This window comes from Scophthalmus maximus, chromosome 20, assembly GCF_022379125.1.
Source record: "Scophthalmus maximus strain ysfricsl-2021 chromosome 20, ASM2237912v1, whole genome shotgun sequence".
NCBI lineage: Eukaryota > Metazoa > Chordata > Actinopteri > Pleuronectiformes > Scophthalmidae > Scophthalmus > Scophthalmus maximus.
In genome coordinates this window covers 11,841,393-11,868,099 of record NC_061534.1, presented here as the reverse complement: position 1 = coordinate 11,868,099, position 26,707 = coordinate 11,841,393, and the positions used below count along the sequence as shown (strand labels likewise).

General features: G+C 41.1%; 2 protein-coding genes across 4 annotated transcripts; both read left to right on the top strand.

The window, feature by feature from the left end:
* The first annotated feature begins 299 nt into the window (after window positions 1–299).
* On the top strand, window positions 300–13,341 carry znf532 (zinc finger protein 532). 3 transcript variants are annotated; one of them, XM_035609216.2, is made up of 9 exons: window positions 300–536; window positions 5,280–7,620; window positions 8,760–8,941; window positions 10,008–10,184; window positions 10,728–10,890; window positions 11,056–11,373; window positions 11,620–11,732; window positions 12,191–12,323; window positions 12,449–13,341. In XM_035609216.2, the coding sequence occupies exons 2-9, from the start codon at window positions 5,311–5,313 to the stop codon at window positions 12,950–12,952; spliced, it is 3,900 nt and encodes a 1,299-aa protein (XP_035465109.2). In that variant the 5' UTR covers window positions 300–536; window positions 5,280–5,310; the 3' UTR covers window positions 12,953–13,341. The 3 variants fall into 3 exon arrangements, with proteins under 3 accessions (XP_035465109.2, XP_035465108.2, XP_035465106.2); XM_035609215.2 differs by lacking the exon at window positions 300–536 and adding an exon at window positions 1,501–1,583; XM_035609213.2 differs by lacking the exon at window positions 300–536 and adding an exon at window positions 1,599–2,866.
* Window positions 13,342–15,214: 1,873 nt separating this feature from the next.
* On the top strand, window positions 15,215–20,134 carry oacyl (O-acyltransferase like). The gene is made up of 15 exons (XM_035609295.2): window positions 15,215–15,390; window positions 16,264–16,397; window positions 16,485–16,563; window positions 16,643–16,778; window positions 16,924–17,120; window positions 17,233–17,445; window positions 17,539–17,641; window positions 17,772–17,873; window positions 18,004–18,169; window positions 18,273–18,352; window positions 18,464–18,574; window positions 18,735–18,858; window positions 19,054–19,240; window positions 19,350–19,492; window positions 19,627–20,134. The coding sequence occupies exons 1-15, from the start codon at window positions 15,234–15,236 to the stop codon at window positions 19,726–19,728; spliced, it is 2,034 nt and encodes a 677-aa protein (XP_035465188.2). The 5' UTR covers window positions 15,215–15,233; the 3' UTR covers window positions 19,729–20,134.
* Window positions 20,135–26,707: the final 6,573 nt, after the last annotated feature.

The window sequence follows — 26,707 nt, the reverse complement described above, 5'->3', positions numbered from 1 at the left end:
ATCATCACACGATACAGCTATGGAAACAATGAACTGTGTATAAGGACACCAGACTATCTGAATGACGTTCGTAGCGTTCCCTTGAAAGGTGTGTAGTTAAAGCTTTCGAGTGACAAAACCAAACCATCCGTATCTTACATCCCAGGAAAAACGAGGCGGCAAGCCTGCAGCCGCTTCCCTTAGCTGCCTGTAGCCGACATGAATGGAGGCAGCGTGACGTCATGTGACTGTGTGTTTGTCAGGGGTGGGGAGCGCGGCAACCCCTTCAGCCTCCTCGCTGAGTCTTTCACACCGTGGAGAGGCAGGAGGCACCATGAGGGCCTTTTAATGATATATATGCACGTCTCCATTTGCCGTGCAGTGTATGAAACGCATTTGTGTTGTCTGGTGAATAAATCTGGCACGGCCCTCCACTTAATGAAGGGTGATTAGTTTGTGCTGCAGCATCCATGTCTGCCAGATGTATCAAGGACTGGTAGCAGGCCAAAGAGAGACAGCCTCATTCTGTTGAAAGCCTCTCCCTGCAGTCTTTCCAGGTAGGATATGAAATACTTGATTTGAACATGTTTTGTTTGGCAAATGATCGTTCCCCTTCGTAGTGTGAAATTGTTTCTTTTTCTGATTACACTGTTATTGCTGTGCTAATTTTCTCTGACTGGTCTCCGTGAATAACTGAATCGGCGGGACAATTGTACGCAGGCACATGGGAAATGGCATGAAATGAATTGAAAATGTTTAAAAAAGTGTGAGGGAATGATGACGGCCTGCGTTGGGTGACGCGCTTTTAAACAGAGAGGTAGCCATGTTCCCCGGCATTGTGTGTTTCTCTTGTGTACGCACTCAGAGCGGGCAGCTGGAATGCAAGGCGGGTTTGCCAGACTTTGGTCTGAAACAACAAAAGAGCAGACGCAAGACTCTGTGACCTTGACTTACGCAGCATGCGGACGGGCACTTGGGCCTAAACAGAGGCCTCCGTTGTTTTATTTATATATATCATGTTGTTAGAGAAAAAATATATCCCTGAAGAAAAAGGTGCAGGATCAATACCAGTTCGTCGGCACAATCCGGGGATAAACCTTTTTTTCACTCGATCATATTGTCATGCTACAGCACAGGCCCAAGACATCTTCCAGCCCTTATGCTCCTCTCCGTCTCCCCACCTCCCTCTGTCCCCATCTCCCTCTCTCTCTTCTTCCTCTGCACCAGCTGCTGCTGCTGCTCCAGAGTGGAGAGTCCCCTCACCCCCCCGGCACAGGCAGAGACAAAAGGCCTGATTCGCCTGCTGAACACTGCCCCCTCTCTCCATCTGTCCCTTCATGCACCGCCATGGCGGTGGAGTTGGTGGTGTTGGTGGTGGCGGCGGTGGGGGCTTCAGGAGAAAACCCGGCCTGGTCTGGGACTAACATCTAGGACTGACCCAGTGAAGGAGAGTGGGAAGAGGGGGGAGGGGAGGAGGAGGAGGAGGAGGAGGAGAATGGGGGCTGGAATGGTTGGGGTGGAGTAAAGGCAGGTGCTGAGGCCTCTACAGGAAGATTCTTTTTTTTCCCCCTGAATATCTCTGAGATGGGGAAAATCTGACAAGGGTATGCCACATTTACCTCTCTATATACGCATGAACGTGCATGTTTATGTGTATGTGTGTCTCCGTGGCGGCATATAAGGGTGGCATGTGTTTGATGGCCAACTGGGGAGGGAGGTGCATGAATGGCCTGTTTGCCCCTGTCAGATTGTCTGTGTTGGGCTTTTACATTCCTTGTCTTCATGTCACAGTGCTGCGTGTACTGCTGCTGGAGGCTGCATGAAAGTTTTTGGTTTCCAGGCAGACTGCCAGTGTGTCTGGGATGAAAGCACTGGGGGATCTGTTGGAGAAACAGGCCGAGGTACCGGGTTGAGCTTCTAATACCATCGTGGTTACCTACATTTTTTTCTTCTTCTTCTCAGTGTATTTAGTAGCTGTCATCATCCGTCACAATTTGTGTGTATTTCTTTTATTTAAAATGTGTCATTTTTGTCATTTTGTGTACGCTTTCCCTGTCTACGGGGAATCTCCTCGAGCCATGTCGCCATCTGTTCATGAAATATTGTGTTTTCTTGTTTCACTAAATCTATGTGGCAACATACATGTAGTGTGGAGCGAATGTCGCAGTGTTTCTTGGGAGGTATTCCCAGTGCTTCTGCCTGTGTGTGTTTCTGAGGCCGTATTGCAGCACAGGGCTTTTATGTTGGGCGACCGGAACCAGCTGAAACCGGTTTGAGGCAGACAGAGGGCTGACAGGAACAATGCCGTCTCTGTGCTCCACTGAGGGATAGCGATAGCCCAGGCTACTCCCTGGCAGCCCCTCACAGCTCAGCCGCTGGCTACCGTGGCACAGGCACAGAATCCGCTGCTGCGGCTCGCCGCTGGCCGGATGTCGGTGTGCTTTACGCAGCGCGGCTCACAGCGAGGGGAGCAGGGAGATCTGGGATGGGACGAGGGCCGGGGGCCGAATGGGAGTCTGTGAATCTGCAGCCCGGAGCCTGCCTCACACACACGCACACATGCTCAGACAACACACACACACACACACACACACCAGCATGATCTATGTGTCTGTTTGCATGTCTGTGTGCTGCCAGAGGGGCAGAGAATGACTAAAGGAGGATCCTCACCAGGACCACCACCACTTACCAGATCCATGGATTGCAACCTGACCCTGTATTCTGGGCCTTTTCCTGGTTGGGAAGAAACAGGACAGAATTTTCCAGGCAGGGTGGGGTGGATGGCTTTTGGGGGGGTTAGCAGTGTTGTGACTGTGTTTGTTGCAGGATGGAAGGAAGAAAGAAAAGAAGGTTTGGCTAGTGTCGTGAGAGGGACGGAGGCAAGAGGGTGAGGAGTGGCTCATTCACTTGCATGTTTCCACAATTGTTATTTTAACATTCACTTGTCTGAGATTGTAGTTGTCTTTTACACAGTGTGTGGATTTCAGGTGGTAACAATGCATGTGTATTAAAGTGCTGTTGAGGGGGGGTTCTGTGTTGTGTATTTCTCATATTTGTCTGTTTCTAAGGTTCATTTACTTCCTACGTCAGGCTGCCGTGGCCGTCATGGCTGTTGCTAGCTGTTCTTTCCACAAGGCCTCTCTCTCTCTCTCTCTCTCTGCTGCAGCCTCACACAGCTCAGCAGCCTCGTCTGACCTCTCTCTCCATTACGTGTCTCTGTCGTGTTTATTATGTTGACCTCATCATTTATAAACCTTTCCCATCATCTGCATTCAGAATTGTTGCAGTGACAGTAAGACTCAGGCTATAAGAGGCTCTGTGTGTGTGTGTGTGTGTGTGTGTGTTAATATATTATATTATTATAGTATATATCATATATATCATTTGCAGTGCTCACTGTTGAAGTAATAAGGTCTAGTTTGTTTCTGAACAATTATTTGCCATTAAAAGTAAAATGTTACTTTAAAAAAAAACTAAGGTATTTTTCATATTGAGTTGACTAACCAGAACATGTTCTATGTACATTGTTTCTTTTTGATAAATAAAAAATAAATGAACATTATGTTACTTGAAAGAGTCATAATCTGTAGATCTTTTCAATATTGCCTTATCAGAAGCTTTTTCTCCAGTCATCATGTTCATATTTCCTCTATTTCTTCCAGTGTCCTCTAATTTGAACATTACTCAAGTTGCAAGCATACTCACCATCTACATTGTATTGATGCCATCATTCTCCTGGTTATACATTAGAAAATATACATTCAAGAAGGGGAACTCTTTAATGTTGTCAAGACACCATCCAGCTTTTCAAGAAAAGTAAAAGATAGATTTCTTTACCACACTGCCATATTATTATTATTATTTCCCCCCCCCCCCCCCATTTGATTTGTATCAATTATTAGCAATGCTGAACATCTAGTGATTGATAAGGGATAATGAATGTTCCCACATTAAATGTCACGTATGTCACGTATACCTCCCTTTGTGGATCAGCAAGTGCTTTCCTGGTGTTTCTCTCTGAAAACAGTCAATAAAGTTATCTTACGTTAGGACAAATATGTCAGAATCAGGTCTAATTGTGCATAGGCTACCGTACATACTGTACAGTTGTGATGAGTTTTGAATCAGTATAATGTTTGCTCTGCGGAGGGAGGAGGAGCGAGCACTCAGCTCAGCCCTGATAATGTAAAAATGAAACATCAAGCAACGGAAAGCTGTAACTAAGTCATGGTTTACATGGCAGTCCTTCGGCTGTACTGTATGTGGACAATGGCCCACCATGTGGTGACAAATGAAACTGCACAACTAAAGATTTAATGATGTGTTTGGAATGAAATCCCCCACAGACGATAGAGTTTTTTAGAAAATATATAACAGAAAAAACAAAATAAATACTTTCAACCATTATATTCTGTAGCTTCTTGAAATAGATAACAAAAATGTGGAAATATCCCCTTGCTCAACCTTTAGTTGGGGTCAAGTAACTTGATCCTTTATTTCTTGCACTGCTGAAAGTGAAAAAATGTCACAATATTATTATCAAATATAATTTTTCAATAGCATATTAGTGCATGGCTAGCATACAAGTACATGGCTAGATGCTGATGATAAACATGACCTAATATATGAACTCCTTGCTTTTATCTATAAAATAAGTAAATAATCATATTATTCTGTACTCTTGTGACATTTTCAAAGTTTAAAATGAATGCAGCTGATGAGAATAGAAAAATATGTATGATCACACCATAATTAATTATTATAACTTTGACAAGAAGTTGCATATATAGCCATAACTTATGTCAAAATCTTTCATCGATCATTTGTCATTGGAGGAAAATGTTGTATCTTGACTATAATATCTACAATCTCCAAGTATTGCCATATGAATTACATAGACAATGGAAATATTGCTCTGTGGACAAGCTGAGAAAAACTGAAAAGATTATATAAGTAGCAGACGCACACATTGCATTGTGCTGCTAACAGAATCCAATGGTATCTGAACACACTAATTATTCTTTTATGAACCCAACTTTAAGAAATGTGCTGTGTAGCTGTTTCAATTACAATACAAAGTCTTTAATCTATTTAATATAAATGGTGCTATTAATCGCCATGTCAGTTTGCATCACTAAAGGAAAATACCTCCATTGGGACCATAATACATAGGATGATAATAGTCAGCATGGCTATCTATGTCCATTGCACCTTAACTTTAAAGTTTAGAGGTAAAAATCCACAAAAATTGTATTAAATGTGGATTATATTGCTAATCATTATTTATCTGTTTTCCCTAGGTGATCTCCTCACCAGAACAGGAACAGGATCATGGGAGATATGAAGACACCAGACTTTGATGATTTGCTGGCAGCTTTCGACATCCCCGACATGGTGGATCCTAAAGCTGCAATTGAATCTGGCCACCACCATGACAATGGACAGCTCAAGCAACCCAGTGGGCGGACTACCAATGAAGACGAAGCCCAAAACTCGTCAACAGGACATGATGTTGGCGTTAGTGTCATTGTCAAAAACATCCGAAACACAGACATCAGTGAGCAAGGTGGAACCATATCAGAAAGGGATGGGCATCTTTACTCCCATTCTCAACCACATTCCGTTGGCACTTGCAAGGGACTTCATAATGGCTTATTGCCATTAAGAAGTGAACATTACAGCAAGAATGGATGGAAAGCCCCCATGGAGAGAAGACAGGCAGTTAACAACCAATCATCCACATGCATTCAGTTCAGCCCAATCTCCAGTGCTGAAGAGTTTGATGATGATGATAACATTGAGGTGGATGACCCCATGGACAATCGGGTTGATCAGTCATTGTTTAGGAACACCACTAAGGGAGAGGACAAGAATCCCAAATCACCAGTATCACTGGAAAATATGTCCAGAGCAAACAAAGACCAAAAAACTGATCAAAACAATAACAATAACAACAACAACAACAACAACAATGGTGGCACAGTAGGAGTTCCCAAGTTTAACTATCCCTGTCAGTCAATGTTACCCAAGGAGGAAACTGTCTTTAAGTCACACAGTAAGAAATGCAATGAGGCTGAAGAGTCATCAGTGCCTATACATTTGTCCAGTAGCACCCAGGTCAAAAGCAAGCCCGCTGCAAAACTTTCTTCTTGTATTGCAGCCATAGCAGCCCTCAGTGCCAAAAAGGCTAGTGCTACAGACTTGGGTGTTTTGGATTCTCTTACAACACAGAAAGAATCCATCAAAGCCAATGAAGCTAAAGAGAAGCCACAGGAGCATGAGTCAGCCTTAGAGTTTGCAAAGAGGCTGCTAACAAGACCACAAGACAGTCCATCCAGTGTCACCAGTGAGGGTAGCAGCAATGGTTCCCCTTCCTCAAGCATAGACTCAACCCCGGTCATCCCAAAGGTCCGGATCAAAACAATCAAGACCTCATCCGGACAGATCAAGCGAACTGTCACCCGAGTTCTCCCTGAGTTTGATTCTGAGGGTCTGAAAGAAGGAGAGATTAGCCCATCTGTCATGGCAGCCACCAGGGCAATTTTCTCATCTTCCACAAGGCCCTCTTTGCCAACGAAAGTAGTAGCCACTACTGGAGGGCCTTCAATTGCAATAACCAAGCAAATGACTATTAAAGCTGTAGCGACAGCTTTCCTGCCAGTCTCTGCAGTCAAGACAGCTGGTTCACGGGTCATCAACCTTAAGTTGTCTAACAACACCACAGTCAAAGCAACTGTCATTCCTGCTGCATCAGTGCAAAGTGCCAGCAGTGCCATTTTGAAAGCTGCTAACATTATTCAGCAACAGACTGTCATGGTACCGGCCTCCTGCCTGGTCAATGCCAAACTAGTGCCAAAGACAGTGCATCTCAGTAACCTCAACCTTCTGCCTCAGACTGTATCCTCTGCTGCCTGTGATCTCCAACAGGCGATGTCCTCCTCCAAGCAGAGCAAGCGACAATCACAGCATGTCAAACAGCAGACAATTCTTACTGGTCAGGCCTCAAAGAGCTCTCAAAGCTCTGTAGTGGACGCATTCAATAAAGTTCTGAGTAGCATAAATCCTGTACCTGTGTATATTCCAAACCTCTCTCCACCTACCGCAGCCTGTATCGCTCTACCTTCACATGGCTACAAGTGCCTGGAGTGTGGAGATTCATTTGCTCTTGAGAAGAGCCTGACACAGCACTATGAACGTCGCAGTGTGCGGATCGAGGTCACCTGTAACCACTGTGCCAAAGGTCTAGTGTTCTACAACAAATGCAGTCTCTTGTCTCATGCCAGAGGCCACAAGGACAAAGGGGTTGTCATGCAGTGTTCACATCTAATCCTAAAACCCATCCCTGCAGACCAGATGATAACCACATCATCATCAGGCCTGCCCAACGTTACCGGTACCACCTCCATTACTCAAGCCCAACCACCAACAAGTCAAACCCCAGGGAAAGGTACTGTCACTGGGTCCCAAACTGCAGTGATTTCAGCCACATGCAGTGCTCCTCTTGTGGCAGCCATGCCCTTGGAGAATGATGCATCAAAGCTCTGCAGGCACTGTCTTAAGTGCATGGAGTGCAATGAAAAGTTCCAGGATGACAGCTCACTAGCCATGCACTATCAACAGGCACAAGAGTCCAGTGGCCAGGTGTGTGTGTGTATGTGTGTGTATGTGTGTGTGTGTGTGTGTGTGTGTTTATTTCTGGTGTGAACTACAACATAAAATAGTTTAATTACATTTTTAGCACCCTGACATGTTTGACTACTGCAAGATTTATTAATTAACACAGCATAGTGAGGCATGAAGTGCTGTAGATTTGCTATAGAGTGATTTAAGCTGCAAATACTAAATCTATTTTTGGCCACTTGGGAGCAGTAAAAACAAGATGTAACTTTAAGTTGATGTCGAGAAAGTGTAAGCAAACAGTTTACAAGGCAACACAGGCATTCATTTGGAGACATGTTTCTAGTAAGACCAATGTTCACTGTCTTTTAATTCAGTTTTGGTCTCCACAAACTACTGAAGGAAAGATTTGTAGGAGCTAAATAATCCACGTATTCACCAGCCAGTCAGTAACCATGGCTGTCTGCTGTTTGGATGAAGAGCAAGTCCAAGGCCCCTTGTTCAGTAGGCTTTTAAAAATTATTTTAGCTGAAAATAGGAAGCCCTCTGCAGCCGATAACTATGCTTTGTGAAGAGAGAGTGAACCAACACCATAGCTATGTTGTTGGCTGGAGTGCAAAAGAATGAGCTGAAACTCAGTAAGTTGAAACTCACAAAAAAAAGCTCTGTAAAGCTAAGGGATCCTTCAGGTTTGGCGAAAATTCTATATAGGTAAATCCCTACGAGTGAGCCCTTTCATATTATAATATTTGAAAGAGTAAAATATTGTCTACATCTACTTAAACTTAAAAAAAAGGTCCATTCACTCAAATCACACACCTTATCACTTCCGTCTAGTGTTATTAGTGTCGTGGTCAAAGGTTTTCAGATGTCTTTGAGGCAAGTTTTATTGGCACTTTTTATAAAATAAAAAGGAGATCCAAAGAGAACACTAGTCATAAAGAGATATGTGGATTATTCCAAGTATTTTCTTTATGGAAATACAAATGTCTTTTGAGATTATCAAGACCTGAGTGTTCAGGTCTTTGGTACATACTGTAAATGAAATTGTTTGCACAGGTTCGTGAGTTAAAGCAAATATTAGATACAAAAACTCCTCAGGATGCTGTCATGTCAGAGCCATTATAGAATACATTTTTTATCCTCTTTTTTTGTACCCATAGAAAACCTGTACGATTTGCCAAATGCTTCTGCCAAATCAGTGCAGCTTTCTGTCACACCAACGTATCCATCAGCACAAGTCTCCATACATCTGTCCCGAGTGTGGCGCCAGCTGGCGATCTGTGCACTTCCAGTCACATGTCATCAAGAACTGTCTACATTACACTCGTAGAGTCGGCTACCGGTAAGTTCACATTAAGTAAAATAAAGACGTTATTAATATGCATTTTAGTCCTATCCAGTAAGCTATAGTTCCCAAAGTTTGAAGGAAAGTTCATTCCACCTTGGTTTCCAAACTATTTATTATCTTTTTTTGTTGGATTGTCAAATCTGGAAAAATAAGTTCACTACATTTATTTAGAAGTTTCCTTCTTTGGTAAGTGGTTACACCCTGATTTAAATGGTTCTTGCTTTTCTTTCATTGTAAGTGTCACTTACAATCTCATTTTCTAATTACATTTAATGTTACAGTAGGTTTGCCTCAGCTTGACAGCAATTCAACATCACTTTAAGGGATTTTACTCATAATGAAACTTATGAAGAAAAAAATAGAAAGTAACAATTTTTATGTGGAGTCACCCAAGATACAAACCATTAAAAATTGAACAATCCTAATATAATGGTATGAAATGAACAATGTCTCCTTGTTTAACTGCATATTTATATTGACTCACGCCAAATTTACAAATGTGACATTGCATGCCCACGCACTTGCAAAACATGAGAGATTTAAACTTTGAAATTTAAATTTGTAATTAATGCAAAAAAAAATCTTCTCCCTGAAACAAGAGGTGACAAAATTAAGTCTAAATGCTCTCCTGAAAGGAGTAGTCCAATATTTTGGGGAAAGACACTCATCTCGCAAAAGGTTAGATGAGCAGATTTAAATTATTCTCATATCCGTATTCTAAATATTTAGCCAGGCTGAAGATCTGAATGCGATGAGGAGTTTCTGCAGAGAAGAGGTGAATGGGATGGAGGACGGTAACAGCGAATCAGTGAAATGACAGCTGACACCTAAAGAGAGGAGAACAGGTTTAAAGTTTGACAGCAACGACACTATTGACTAATTTACATCATGGAGAAATCCCCCCCTTCTCTCTCTCTCTCTCTCCCTCATTTAACCTGTTTAAAGTGAATAGTTGTTTTTCCCAATTTAGAAAACTTTATTATTCAGAATGACTCTAGGCTATGAAAACCTGCTTTCACCAAACACTTTTTCTCCCCGTGTCTTTCATTCCTCCCCACAGTTGCACACAGTGTAGCGTGATCTTCGCTGATGTTGCAACTCTCAAGTCCCACGTCCAGAGTGCTCACTGTGAGATCTTCTATAAATGTCCTCTCTGCCCCATGGCCTTCAAGTCTGCGCCTGGCACACATTCCCATACTCATACACAGCACCCAGGAGTGGTGGCAGGAGAGCCCAAGTAGGTCTTTACATACAGGCAACACACACACACGTAAACTCTTTCCTCAAAAAGATTCCAATCTAACATTTACACATCGAAACACCTCATTTCACACAGGCGCACTTCAATGCAATCAAATACCCATGTCCAATTCTGCTGCTGCTTCATCAGTAGCAGGATTTGCTGGTGTTAGACATGGTGGCTTAACCTGCCTTTGTTTTTTTCCACTTGGCGACCTTTCACTGAAACCACTCGTAATTCATTTCTTTGGAAGGAGCAGGTGTTCTGGCAAACCTCTGATGGTAAACAATATGCAAACGGTTTGTACTAACAATGTGTGCTGAATTTGACTAATAGTCCCATTATATAAATAACCAAATTCTCTCTCACACATTGGGTGCAGCTGAATGTTTAAAAGCTTCATGCAAAACACAAGAGGACACACTTATTTAACCCTTTTTTTTCCGGTGCTTTATTTTTGTATAAAGTGCGTTTCTTAACATTTAGCAGTAAATTGGCAGTGTTTTAAAAGAGAGACCTGATTTTTTTTCTTTCTTTCAGGATGATCTACAAATGTTCCATGTGCGATACTGTGTTCACTCTGCAGTCCCTGCTCTATACACACTTTGACCAACATGTCGTCAATCACAAAGTTTCAGTGTTCAAATGCCCTGACTGCTCCATGCATTACGCACAGAAACAGCTCATGTTGGACCATATCAAAGTAGGCCAAAAAATATATATATATATTTTTCAGCATGCTTGACAATTGTATCCACTTTTAATGTATCCCAACAACAATTATGTTCAGTCTACAAATGTTTCACTTACTGGTGCTTTATAAATGCAGAACTATAATTGAATCTGCGCGTCTGGATCCTTCATGCAGGCCATTCATGGGACCCTGAAGACCACTGAGGGTCCACCTAACCTGGGCATCAACCTTCCTCTCAGCATCAAACCCACCAATTCGAACAGCACCAAAAGCAACAGCCCAAGCAGTCATAGCAACAAAGATGGAGGAAAAGTCAACGCTCAAGACAAAGGGGAGAAGAAGCCTTCACCTGCACCACGGAAGAAAACCAACATCAACTGCTCAGCAGACCTCAAGAGCCCTCCGAGCTCAGGATACACATGTGGAGACTGCAGTAGCTTCTTCAGCTCCCGTGAGGTCTTTGTGGCTCATATGCGGCGTGAGCACGGCAAGGTGAATGTCCAACTTCATTCTCATAGAGAAGTGCTGAATTTGATCACGTTGTCCTGTTTTGAGATTCCTGTCAGGAAATGGATTTGCAATGGAGACACACATACACACACACAAAAGAAAACCATACTGAAAGAGACCGCCACTAACATTCATCCAAACCACAGAGGCACACTTCTTGCATTCCGAAGATAAGGCTGTTGAAGCATTTCTTTGGGTACCTTACGCAGTCTCACACTCATATTGCAGATCTTGAAGAAGCACCCATGTCGACAGTGTGACAAGTCCTTCAGGTCCTCCCACAGTCTTTGTCGACACAACCGCCTCAAACACAAGGGGTTGCGGAGGGTCTACACCTGCCCGTGAGTACACTCACTCATCGTTCAGGACTCATGGCCCTGCATGGTCCCAGATGGTGCAAATCCATGCATTGTCCAAACGATTAATGTGTATAACTGTGCAAGTCATAGTCTTATATGAACAGGAGCTGCCATCGCAACCACACCAGGAAGGCTTCTGTTGTAGTTGATGAAGTTAATGGTCTTTAAAATACTTTAGCTGTCTGGTGTCTCTATTTGCATCCTTTCATACTAGTAGAGCAGAGAGAATAGAAGAGAATCTGGTATGTCAGAGGTGCAAGAGACGTAGTCCAAAAAAAATGCAGTCTTCAACAAGTTGTGTCTAGATACCCTGTTACACAGGTACACTAGAAGTTCAAATCTTTAATGCTCCTGTAGACAAGTGCAAAATACAAATTGTGTGTATGCAAATAAAAGAAGACAAAATCAGTTTGTAATTGTGATTTCCTGTTCTCTGATAGGCACTGTCCAGCTCTCAGCCAACCATTCACTAAAAGATCTCTGCTGGATCAGCACATTCAGATGATGCATAGCGTCAGAGAAGCAGAGGGGAAGACTGTCAACACTGATAAAGTGGAGATTTTACCTGACCAGGTGACGATAATGTGGCTCAAATTTGCATACATATACAGTCATTTATCAGAATCATTTTACCGTAGAAGTGTATTTCACGATTCTCCTGTGGCGCCTAAAACACACCCTCTCGATCACCTCTACAGACCCCCAGCCCTAAAAGGAAGCAAGAGGAAGATGAGGGGTCTCCAGGTTTGAACTCCAGGGGTTTCGACTCACAGCCTTTGAAGAGGCTCAAGGTGAACATCCCCAAAGTTCACAAGTGTGCTGTCCTCGGTTTCCCCACAGAGGACATCGCCGCCTTCCACAAACACATTCCCCAGCACAAGTCCGATTGCTCGTCCCACCAGTGTCAGGAGTGCGGCCTGTGCTACACCTCCAACCGCTCACTGGCCCGGCATCTCTTCATCGTCCACCGGCTGAAGGAGCCGCAGGGTCTCGGCCGATACAACGGACGGGCCAAGGGCGACGACGAGAGTCAAAGGGAGAACCAGCTGGATGTCACGGACGAGAACAATGACGGGACACCAAACACCAAATGCAAAGTGTGTGGGAAGACGTTTGAAACGGAGGGAAACCTGAACACTCACATGAGGACACATGGAATGGCATTCATTAAGTCAAAGAGACTGAGCGCGGCGGAGAAGTGAAAACTCACCTTGTAACCTTTTCAACTGTTGTTTGTTTAATTGTTGCAAACAACAGGCAGTATGTGCATTGGCTGTGGTTATGCTGTATATATAGAGAGAGAGATATATATCTCTCTCTATATATAGAGAGAGATATATATATATAATGTAAACAAAGTAAACTGCAATGTGTATACACTATACTCACCGCAATGTGTAGTATATGTCAGAGTCAGTGTTTGAACAACATACTTTTTGTACACTCATAGATGTTTCTATAGGCCTTGAGTAAACCTCTTATTACAGAAGATCCTTTTATTTTAAACAGTGTCCATTGTTGTGTTCTCACTAGGATTAGATAATCTAAGGAGATGTCAGTATAATATGGGATTAAACCTCATTAAACCTCAGTGTTCTGAGTTCTTAATGCTGCTAATGTCCAATGAATGTCTGGTAGAAAACATTTTTAAAATTGGAGATTCAGGTTTCCCCTTTATATTAGCCACACCTAGCCGAGGTCTTCATTTTTGTAATTTAAAAGTTGAACATTCAAATTTTTTTTTGATTTCATGGATAACTAATATTTCAGTTTGAGCCCTTCTCGACTTCTACAATAAACCATGGCCCTGGTCTCCTTCTGATAAATAAATACATTTTGAGATAATATTACATTGAACATCCATCTCCTCCTGCATTTCAATTAAAAACCCTGTCAAGTTATTATCAATGACAAATCAAATGCACATGAACTTAAAATTGTTTTAAAAAAATGAAAATGAGTTTAAAGCTCATATTTTTATGGATGATTAGGTCAAGCATTAGTTTCAGAAACAGGAGTATTTTAAAAACAAAGTTGAGTTTGCTTTTAATACTGTATTTTGTAAAAGACTGTGAAACTTAATGTACTATCAATGGCAGCTCTTTGATATTAACACTTTAGTGAAAGCACTTGCCCGCAGGAACTTCCAATTATCCTGTATTTCATATGTCAACATTTCTGTTTGTCTTATTTTCTTTTTAAATCTCTTCAGTTTGTGGGTGGTTGTGGATGGACAGTAATTATGTTGATGAAGACATTTCAAACTGGAGGAAAAACTTAACAATCCAATTAACAAGCCGACCCGTTCAAGTAAATCAAAAATCTCGTTGGAAGTTTAAAAAAGGAATACTATCTTCTCATTAATTTCCTTTGCTTTCTTTTCCAGATCTCATCATCACCATCGCTCTGTTATGAACAGTACCTTTTTTACTCCAACAATAAGACCAACAGTCTAGCGCTGTAAAACTGCATGTGAGAATCAGTCTGTGAATTGTTTTTGGATTAGAACGCGTCTTTCTTGCTGCTGCTGCTGCTGCTGTTTTTAGACATTTCTGATGCTTGTGTATAAAGTTGCTCTTTTATATGGGGCGTCAATAAATGATGAAACCTGCCAGAGGCGACCTGATGTCTACTACACATACGACATCAGCTCTTCTCCGTGGAAATAAATCAGAACTCCTCTTGTGATCATTTAAACTCTTGCATTGTTAAATGCTACATTTGGATGAAGGGGGTTTTGAAATGTAATTGTCTTGCAGTGCATTGATTATTAAGGGAATGGGGTTCATTTATACAGCATTTCTACTCTTAACCACCAGTCAAATTGCTAATGAATCACATTCACCCCTTAACGCACACATTCACTCAACACAATACATTTATGAATTTCTTTCTTTCTGCATGTTTTCACTTTACCGAATAGCAAAAGAAAACACGGATAAAACATCGCCCTCCCTACCTAATTTCTAATATAATACCCCAGTGTAAGAGGCTCTGTCAAGACTCATGTAGATCTAATGATCAGTTCCTTGTTACCAAAGCGATGATTGAAACAGGAAGTCAAGGGATCGTAGAAAAATGATTTGGTTGTAATGTAGACTAAGGATTGATGATTTATAGATTTTTATATTTTAGCCAAGTTATTTGCCCCTACCTCGAACCAATGGTGAACCGTTGCCTGCAGGTGCCTATTTACAGTAATTCACTCCCATTACTCAGATATAATTTGACTTAAATTCAGTTGTCTCTGTTTTAAATAATGACAAAAACTGGAAGAAAATGGAAATGCTGTGTTTTTCTGTTTTTCTAGGTTGGGCCCCTTTATGTAAACAATCCACCTGTGGGTGGGGTAGAAGGCAGTTTTTTTTTTTAAATCCAGCCTATGGCAGATGATTTCACAACACTTTTTTAAATAATGGTGTGGTGTGTCCCCTCCCATGTTATTTAAACACCTCTCTCCAAACGTATGCAGTCACTCCTGAGATGGCCCTGATATTTTTGGTTTTCCTTCTGTTTGCAGGAACTAGTTTAGAGCTGGAAAATACTCTGAACTATACTGTGACTCAAAGATGTGAAGAGGATACCAATGCTTTCCTCTGGGAAATTAACCAGGAGAGACCAAAGGAATATGCTGTTCTCAGTGAGTGTTGCTGCCTTTTGTTAGAATAAATTATTGAATAGTACAGTGTTGTTTTTGTAGTAGTACTAATATTCATCTAGAAATCTTTTAGACAACAGACTTTAGCTCAAATCAAAAAGAGAAGATGGACATAAACATATGCATTTTCTTTGAATACAAAAATATTTGCAGTATTACAAAACATACAATTTTATGTTCACATCATTTCAAATACACAGCTTACATGCTCTCTGTGTTTGGTGTGTTTCCTCTTGTATTGTAGGTAATTATCACTGCTAACTGTACCTCGAATATTTAAAGGATTTCATTTATTAAAATTATAGTGACGTGGTTATGGAGATCTTAATTATCTTGGTTGCTGTTATATTGACAGACAGTTCTCATTTAATTTTTATTTTCACCGTCAATCATATTTTCCATTATTCCTCTTCTCAAGAAGACCACCTACTTAGGCCTTCTCACAAATTTCACACAATCAGTAGGTGACTGGCAAATGTATAAATGGAAAGGAAACCCTTTAATAACACTGAAGCTTCAATATCATGGTAAATAGGGATATAGAGTTAATAATAGAATTTACAAAACTTCATTACACCACTTTTAAAAAAACAAATTAATTACATATATTTAGCTATGTAAATGTTAGCAAAGATCCTGATACAGGTGGTTTGACATATGATGTAATGATGTATAAGTTATGTCATGATGAGTTTTTTTCCCTTCCACAAATCCTCAGCAACACGTACCCACAGGGCGGTCTCACAAAATCATGGTCGCTCACAAAACTGAAACATTAGCTATTGCTGATTCATAGATTCCTTTGTTTTTCACACTTCACTGCATTTACATATGTGCATTTGTGTGTATTATCAGTGTATGATTCATTTGGAAAGATGGGTAGCAACGTTAGAGGAGGAAATGCCAACCGGCCTGGCTTGCTGCAGGAGTGTCGATCTGCCCACGGTCCCACTTTCTCTGGACAGTACTGCCAATTGTTTCTTCGGCAGGTAACAATAACAACGCAATTACAGAAGAAAAATTATGAGAAGGTGAGAAAATTAGATTTTGATTTAAGTTTTGTTTTACTACCCAAGGACACGGTCGAGTATTTTGTGGGTATTTGTGTTCCTGACTCCTGTGCAGGAGACGATGTGGAAATGCTGGTGGTGTCCGGTGAGTGATTTTTAAATCTTGTTATTGTGTTGATTCGCTCAGTCAAATGTTTCATTTTCACTTTCACTTCTTTCAACAGGGAGACTTCAGTTTGGTCAGATGTCCCTCATTCCTCCTTTTCCCTCCATCCTGGTGAATCAGTCTAATCAGCAGTTGATCATGACCCGCTGTTTGCCAACAAGGATTACCCCAGATGCATCACATATCACTTGCCTGTAAGTGGTGGACTTTTTTAACCCTCTGTATTGTCTTATCTGCATGTGCACTGAGGTGTCTCTTAACACGTGCAAGTCTTCGGCTCAGGATACTCAACAATGGTCACTCTTCCCCTGATGTACCGATATACCTTTTCTCCTGCAGGTTTGTGTGTTGTGTAATGGTTGCGATTCCTCTTGCGGCCACCCTGTTCACCACTATAATAGTGTGGCAAAGGAGCAGGGAGATCAGTCCATCTGGAGAGTCTTCCAGTTTAAACACTGGCCTCAACCTGTATGGCACCCTGAAGTCCAATGACTCATCTGGCAGCGAAATGAATGGCGACATTTCAGAGGAAAATAGTAAGTACATGGTTAGTTTGTGAGTGCTTGTTTTTTATAGATTGCCTGAAAGCATGCCACAAGCTTTAACCTCTGTTTATGATGAGATATTGCTTGAATATTGTCGTTGTAGATAGCAGTGACCAGACACCACTGTGTTTTCCCCGAGGCTGTGTGAACCGGTGCCTGCAGGCCTTTTCCCTACAGAACACCAGCCTAGGAGTCTTGAACACCTCCTCTTCCATCCCAGGAGGAGGCTACTCCTCCCTGAATGGGATCCGTGTTCTCAGCCTGTTATGGATCATTTGTGGCCACAATACACAACTTACTGAATCAAGTAACCTGGGTACTAACCAGAGTTATTTGTATTAGCTCATTTAATTTGCATGTCACTCCCATTACACACATATCATTTTACTTAACGTTATCTCTGTTGTAGATAACACCAACACCATGAGGAAAATAACAGAGAGCAGCGTCCTGTATGTGTTTACCATCAGCGGACCGGTTTATCTGGCTGTAGACACCTTTTTACTGCTGGGGTGAGACTGAATCCACATGGAATTTGGTTGAGTTAACATTGTGTATGAATCAAAAAATTACATTTAAAAAATAATGATGAGTATTTAGTTTACAGTTTTAGCTGTTTTCCTATCAGCTTCTGTGTTTCAGAGGTCTGCTCAGTGCCAGATCCCTGCTAAACTCCATCAACAGGGCTGAAGGCAAACTGAGCGCCTCTTTGGTGGCCAACTACCTCTTCAACAGGATTAAAAGGTAACGTATATTCATCAATTCACAAAATCTAGTCATGTGAATCAATCTGTCTGTGTACTTTTTGTGCAATCTCAAAGCTAGTGACAAAATAAATGGGATTGTTTTGTTCTTTGTCTTTGCCTCACTACAGGCTTCAGCCACTACATCTGTTTATTATGTGTTTTACCCACGGCCTCATCTGTGTGGTCCAGTGGGGACCCTACTGGTTTCCATATCTTGATATATGGATGAATTGTAAGCCATACTGGTGGGCTCACGTGCTTTTGATCAACAATCTCATCAATGACCCTGAAGTAGTAAGTTTAACCAGTAGTTCAGTGGCTCTGGTTCTATTTCTGACACAATATGTAATTATACGTGTATTGACCTACTAATTTTTGTCTCTCAATTTGTCTTCAGTGTATTCCTTGGTCATGGTACTTGTCTCTTGACTTCCAGTGTTATGCCACCACTCCTTTGTTGCTCTATTTTTACAAACTGTATGTCCACTGTCCCTTATCTTATAAAAATAGTTCTAATTTGCTATCTTGTAAAATAGTCACCACCTTGACCCTTAGTCACATCTTACCCATCCTATCTTGTGTTTTCAGCAACAAAGGTGTGTTTGCAGCCGTGGCAGGAGGCCTGCTGCTGATGACCACTGCTGCCAGTGCTATTACAACTGCACTCCTGCAGCTGCCAGTCTTCGGATTCTCTGCACTGTAAGAGATTATAGTCTAGTGCTAATACAACCAGCTTAGCAACCAAATACATTAAGTGACGTGTGACTTACACATCCACTCATTTTCTTTACTTGGCGATTTTATATGGTAAAATCCAATGTTAAAGAGAATAATATATATGTATATGTTTGTTTTGCAGGAAATCTTACAACTATATCTTCCGTTACTATACTTATCCCCACACAAGATATGGGCCATTTTTAATAGGGATCTTGACTGGAATGTACTTGACGTCAAAGAAAGAACAGCTTCTGAAGCAAAAGGTAAGAAATTAAGATCACACTTACAGGCATCTCTGCCAAAATGTTGACACTCTGCTCATTCTTTTAGCACTAATTTGAGCACATTATACGCTATTTTGAAATATCATCAAGCCATTCAGACTCTGTACACATACAAGTCTCAATGCTGCCATCTTACTTATGTTCTTGTTGTCATTATTCTTGCTGTCACTCCAGTGGCAGGCAGCACTTGGTTGGTTTTGCTCTCTTTCCCTCATGGCTGTGGTGGTTGGATTAGCCTACGTCCTAAAGGAGACCCCAGACCATCCATCTGTGCCACATGCCCTCTATCAAGGACTGCATAGAGAACTCTGGTCTTTGGCTGTGACCTGGATCATAGTGGCCTGTGAGGACGGTCATGGAGGTAAAACGTCCAGACAGGAATGTTCCAGAGATCCAACACTGTATTCACACCAAACAAAATACAATGTCCATGGCACTTTATTTTTCTCTGTTTTCTTCTGATTCTTCAGGTTTTATCAAGAGCTTCTTGTCGTTGGGTTTCTGGCTTCCACTGTCCAATATCAGTTTTGCTAGCTATCTGTCACATCCTGTTTTAATACTCCTCTATATGGGCTTGCAAGAGACCCCTACCCACTACACAGCCTTAAACTTCGTAAGTGCTTTAAACAGTCCTTTTCATTCAATTTCATCAAGCTCTAATGCTGAGCTATTTCAGATTTTACCATGGGTTGGCTGTCACTCTGTGCTATTCTACAAAGTGTATTTTATGTCCCCTCTCTTCATTAGATGTACCTGTTCCTTGGTCACCTGGTGCTGACACTGGTGGGGAGTTACGTGTTGACTGTGCTCATTGAGAAGCCCTACCTCCTAAAATACAGCCGAACATAGATGCACGCCAAGACACAATAGAAACCGTATCTAGTTATTAACACCCCCATTTCTATATTCTGTTTGTTTGTGCCTTGTATATGCCAGTGTCCCTGTGTCCATATGCTTTTGCAGTAAATAAACATAATTTAAATGATTGATAAAGAACACAAAACAAGGAAAGATCATAAGTGATTCCTCTTTCATCAACATTCACAGTGATAATTGTTAAAAGATACTATAAATGTATTTTTGATTTCAATCAAAGACTTCCGGAATCAACCACACTAACAAATCAGGAATACAGAGTTGGAGAAAAGTCAAAATTTTGTAAAATTGAATTGGTTTTTAGATTGATGGTTTCACAGATATACTATCATATCATCTGCATATGAAAATATTGTGTGTCTTGGATATAAAATCAACACTGAACTACTGCTGATGGCTTTTCATTAATTGTGCCCAGTTTCTTACAGTCTGTTAAGATAATGTATTACAATCTATTATCAAATGTACAAAGCATATAAGATAATTATCAAACACATTCAAGTAAAATACAGAGTGTTAATACAAAGCACTACAAACAAACATAGACAGACACAATGTCTTAACAGACTTACTATTACTATTACTATGAGATTTTGAGTCAAGCTTAGGGTAAAATAAAGAACTCTTCAGTTTCTAATGTAAGCATGTACTAACTGTAATTTTATCATTGTATAGTTTAGGATAGATTACCATGAGCTCAGTAGTATAAGATAAATGCCAAATATGGTTTGGTATTGGTGGTTTGGAAGATGTGTTTCATGACATTCATTTGCCTGCTATGGCTCTCCTGTGGAAAAAGCATCCTTTAGCTGAACCTCTCACACACCCACACAAACAAAACGTGGTTGTGACACACGTCTCCCATGTGCAGCACCACACAATCTACCTGGTTCTATAATCTCTCACGGGGAAGGCCTGGTCTCAAATGCAGAGCGCTCAAGCACAGAAGACAGGGAGATGGTTTGAGGTAAGTAAAGGGCATTTATTTACACACAAAAAAGGAGGACTGGAGTTCCTGGCTATGCGGCGGTCATCCGAGACTGGTGGGCTCAACTCCAGAGGCGGGCTCGGGAGCAATTCCGGGGACTTGATCCTGGCAGGTAACTTGACGGATGGAGGTGGAGAGCTGGACGAGGCAAGGCAGCATAAACCTGGAGCACACAGGAACTACGGTAAGTTGACTTGAACGTGGAAGTTAGATCTAGATACATGAAATAACCTGAGACCTGACCCAATACCACACATACACACACAGACTGGGGACACAGGCAATAGGGTAGGGGAGGCAGGAGAACAAGGGGAAAGGGGCGGATCATAACAGGTTCAGTCCAGGAAGTTTAAGGAGGGAGGGCAGACGCCAGGCGGATGCAGACTGTGCAACAACATGGTGTAAAAATATATCTTGCTTAGGTAAGATGATACCACTCTCACCATGACTACACGAGTCCACGGGGCCAGAGCCAATCCAACACCCCACAACAACATGCTGAAGATGGTGTAACAAGACTTTTAGCACATTTCCTGATGAAAGGGGTCTCTGCTGCTGTTTGATAAATTTAGTATAATTACAAGTAAAGAAAAATACATACATTAGTACAGTACCTGAAATGCTTTACATTCTGTAGTTCTAAAATTCTACCTGTATCAAAAATAAATTAACATATACTGTTATACTATAACCCCACCACTAAATGGAAAAAGAAGTTATTTTTCAAGTTAATGCAGTGAATCTCTGTACAGATTACTTGTTGTCTAACAGTCCACCCAACTTTTAAAACCCATCAGCTGTTCCCTGCAGAGATCTTAAATTTGTTCCCTCTGAGATATACTATCATGCACTCTATCTCTCACACGAACGCAGGCGCACACACACACAGACAGATATAAGCAGGGAATTTTACCTGCAATGTGGTAGTACATGGAAAATACATCTGAAAGAATGTTAGATCCAACCAAGAGAAAATTACAGAAGTATTGAATATTTGTTTATGATTAAAGGAATAGGTGACCCCTAATGAGGATTTGGAAAGGCCTGGAAAACATGAGGTTCCCACAAAAAAATATTTAGCAGGGCATGAAATTAGAGGCAGAAAGTCAAGCAGCAGGATAGGAGGATAGGATCCTCGAGTATGAAGTAATCAGAAGAAAGAGAAGGCCATGAAAATTGCTGGTCTTGAGAAAATCCCCTCAAATAATCAAACTGACTCCTAGAAATATATCGGTGTGCAAATGTGCAATTATGTGAAACTGGAACGAGTTGTGCTTGACAAAGGAGAGAAGTGGACCAGTTATCCCAGGGGAAAGCCAGTGTATACTCTAATATCTGAATAGTCTAATAGAGTTTGGTTCACATCAGGTAATAGGAAGAATAGACTTAATGAAGCTAAAATAAACAGCTGGTTAGCTCAGCGTAGCATAGAGACTGGCAAGAACTGGCAGAATGATTGAGTAGCCTCTGTGCTTATTTAAGGCTGTTCAAAATGTGAGGTTTGAATCTGTGACCGTTACTAAAACAAAAAAAACATTAGACTGGAACTAAGGCAAAACAGCTGTAGCTCCAGCTGTAATTGTGTTACTGCAAAGCTACAGTGGCTTTAATTTTAAGAAGAAGCCGTCACAATAAGACTTGCCCCTTATAATAGGTTGATTGTGCATATTCACAATGCCTGGACCCTGAAGACCAATGGTTGATTTGACAGCGAAATTAATAGATAAAAAAATACATAGTCAGTATATTTCTAGTTGTGCTTATTTTTCAAGATTGTCTGAAAACAGGCCACAAGTTTTAAGCTCAACAAACAGTAAATTATAAGAAAATATTGAACACCTAAAATATGTCTGAACCGGTGCCTGCAGGTGCCTATTTACAGTAAGTCACTCCTATTACTCACAAATTATTTCAGTGTTATTATGTTATCTCTGTTCAAAATAATGACAAAAACTAGAAGTGAACGTAAATGCTATGTGTTTGCCTGTTCTTCTGGATCTTTGTGGTTTGGAAGATGTCTCTCATGCCATTCATTTGCCTGCTATGGCTCTCCTGCCTCAAGCGGTTGCGGAAAAAGCATCCTTTAGCTGACCCTCTCACACACCCACACAAACAAAACGTGGTTGTGACGCACACGTCTCCCATGTGCAGCACCACACAATCCACCTGGTTCAGTCCAGGAAGTTTAAGGAGGGAGGGCAGACGCCAGGCGGACGCAGACTGTGCAACAACATGGTGTAAAAATATATCTTGCTTGGGTAAGATGATACCACTCTCACCATGACTACACGAGTCCACGGGGCCAGAGCCAATTCAACACCCCACAACAACATGCTCAAGATGGTGTAACAAGACTTTTAGCACATTTTCAAGCGTTTCCTGATGAAAGGGGTCTCTGCTGCTGTTTGATAAATTTAGTATATTTATTGGTAAATAAAAACTGATCATACATACATTAGTACAGTACAGTACCTGCTATGCTTTACATTCTGTAGTTCTAAAATTCTACCTGTATTAAAAAGATATTTACATATACTGTTATACTATACCCCCACCACCGAATAGAAAAAGTGATTATTTTTCAATTGTATTCAGTGAATCTCAGATTACTTGTTGTCTAACAGTCCACCCAACATTCAGCTGTTCCCTGCAGAGACCTTAAAATTCCTGCCTTATTAAAGGCACACTTTACTACTGCTACAGGTCAGTCAGGTGACATGTGAGACTGAATAAAACTCTATTTTAATTCCATTGTTCACGTTATACTTGTTTGATTAGAATTGAACCGTTCTTTCTGTAGCCCAATGAAAGAAAGAAAAAATATAGTGGGATCTCCAATCTTTCTGCAAATTAACCCAGAAAAGTGCTTTCACATAAACAGTGAAAAATAGTAAAAAATAGTCCACTAATACATGTTGGTTTCCCAAAGCAGTTGTAGGGGTGTCAGTGTTCAGTGGCAACACTGTTTTAGTGGAGGCTCTCTGTTGTTAAAAACACAATTTACAATGTGCTGATTTTAAAAATAAAAATATATGTTCCTCTCACCTTTCACTGGAACAATGATGTAACAGCCGCACATTACTTGGTTATAAAACTGCCCTTCACTCTCATTATGCAAAAACATTTAGTACATAGTTCACTGAAAAACAAACTTTATTAATCTAAATTTACCTGCAATGTGGTAGGACATGGAAAATACGTCTGCAAGCATGTTAGATCCAACTAAAAGACAATAAATAAAGTCTCGAGTTTTTTGTTCAAGGTTAGAGGAAGAGGTGACACTTGATGAGGATTAGGAAAGGCTGGAAAACATGAGGTTCCCACAAAAAAAGAAATGAGTAAAGAGACAGAATGAGGCACTGAAAGTCAAGCAGCAGGATAGTAGGATCGGACCGTCGAGTATGAAGTAATCAGAAGAAAGAGGAGGCCATGAAAATTGCTGGTCTTGAGAAAATCCCCTCAAATAATCAAACTGACTCCTAGAAATAGGGTCGGCGTGCAAATGTGCAATTATGTGTAACTGGAACTGGAGTTGTGCTTGACAAAGGAGAGAAGTGGAACAGATCATAAAGTTAGCCCAGGTGAAAGACAATGTTTACTCGATTATCCTATATTCTCATAGAGTTTCAGATCATAGGCGAAGCCTTCAACGTTTGGAAAATACACTTAATGAAGCTCAGATCAGCAGCTGGTTAGCTCAGATGTGTTAGTGAGCTGTAGAGGTGTTGATAGGGAGGTTTTCTGGCTAGCTGTTTCCACCTTCTTCCAGTCTTTATGCTAAACTAACGCTAACAATCTCCAGTAGCTCCAGTTTAGCAAACAGATAGGAGTGGTATCAAGCGTCTAATCTATCTCTCCACAAGAAAGCTAATAAGCCAAGTTTCCCAAAGTGTCAATTTAATGTTCACCTTACAGGTACATTTAAATAACTGATAAACATATTGGATGTCACTTTACAGTCGTGGAACAAAAACAAATTCACATATGACTGTTCTGTATACAAAACACCTAGTTACAGAAAAACAATTACTTTCATGTGTGTTTGCCTAAATTCTTATTCCTAAAGCCCCAGTGTGTAATTTTTGTACTTTTCTGGCAGCATCTGGTGGTAAAGTTGCAAACCGAAACCAACTGAGCACCCGACAGGGGACACTTTATGGTGGCGCACTGCTGATTCCATTTTTGGTTCCTGCAGTGCTGGAAATTCAACGCGAATGCGACGTATTCTGGACCGTTTTCTACAACCATATTTAATGCTGCATTGCATTATACCTCGGAACTCGGACCTTGGAAGTCGGGGGGGTGATTTTTTTTCCGACCTCCCGAGTCGCAGTGGAACCGGAGGCAGCACCACACGATGTAGCAAACATGGCGACTTACACGGAGGTCAGGTCCCCTTAATGTTACTATATTCAACTCATTCAAAGTTGACGAAAAAGCATTGGTTCTTTGTTGCAGGTGATTATACATGTATGAACACAACAATTATGGACAAAAATTTCTGTGAATACGTTCTTCTAAATATTACACACTGTAGCTTTAAATAATTCTCAATAGTCAATTAACTCACTTCCAACTGTAATTTCTACAACAACCAAAAGGCAACATTTTCACCAGAGTCATTCTTTAAAGCAGGCCATCATTGAAACAGCATGTAAATATAGATATCGAGTGTTAAATATTCAAGATCGGCACATGCCCGCAATATCAGGTAACCGACTTTGTACTTGCGGGGGACAACAGTTAAAAATAGACTCACACCCCGAGACTGCCAGCTCTGCCTGAGCTCATACTCAAGTCCTACATCATAGGTCTATATCCTCAACTGCTCGGCTATGGAAAAGGGTACGTACTACTTGCATGGCTGGAAATCCCCCTCACATGATTGACAACTGTTTTAATGGCTCAAGTAATCATAAGACTTTTGCGTATGATCCCACAGTGACGTAACTTGCTAGATTTTCTCCATGTTTTCTGCCATGTTACGCTGACAGGTAGACACACACTCTGCTGTGCTGCATGACACTGTAGACGTCATACACTTTGCCAAGCATCAGAATGTTTTCCTTGATTTCAAAATATGATGGATATTTGTGCAGTTTCCACCTGCTCAGTTATTTGTAACCTTTTTTTTATTGTCGAGAAAGTCTCACATTTTGAGATAGCTTGCGGTTTTAGTGTCAAAACTGAATTTAAAATGTTTCTAATAGGTGCTTAAGATCATGTCTTTTCACAAATCAATCACAAGCAGACACTTTAAAGGCGCAGCAGGCTCTTGGGGGGTTGTGTGACCGAGGATGGATCAATGCTGACACAAACACTCAAGGTGAAATCGAACTATAATTCCTAGCTCTCTGTCAGACATGTGCTGAAAGCTTTATTGTTTTTTAAATGTCAGTACAGATTAAGTCAATCTAGTTCACTAATCAGATGAAACAATTAGATTGATTTCAGTTCAATAAAAATTCCATCTGCAGGCTGTAACCAAATCTAAATATGGAGTCAGTGTATGTGATTGGGATTAAACAGATAAGGTTTAAGGAAAACAGAAATGTATATTGGATGATGGTAATAGTGCAGGATGTCATTAAGTGAGGCACAAGAAAGTAAATTTACCGAGCTAAGAATAACATTGCCATTTGATTTTCAACGATAAGCATTTTGTCAGGGTTTGAATGCCCACAAATATTGTTTGTCCCAATAGTCTTAATAAAGTTTGGCTCTGTGCTCCTCAGCAAACATTTCAGGCTTGAGGTTTCAGCTAGGTGTCCTTCAGTGCTGCAGGAATGTGACAAATGCAGGTCATGGGTGAAGAAGTACTGGTATTTTTCCAGTGTCTGTGCCACCAGCCCTCCTCCTGCAATCTTGTATATCAGAGTGCATGTTTTGGAGCCTCACCCTTCAACACTTCATATCGGGCCTCTGCGCGTACAGCATGTCATGTTCCATGTAGCAGGCAAGAAA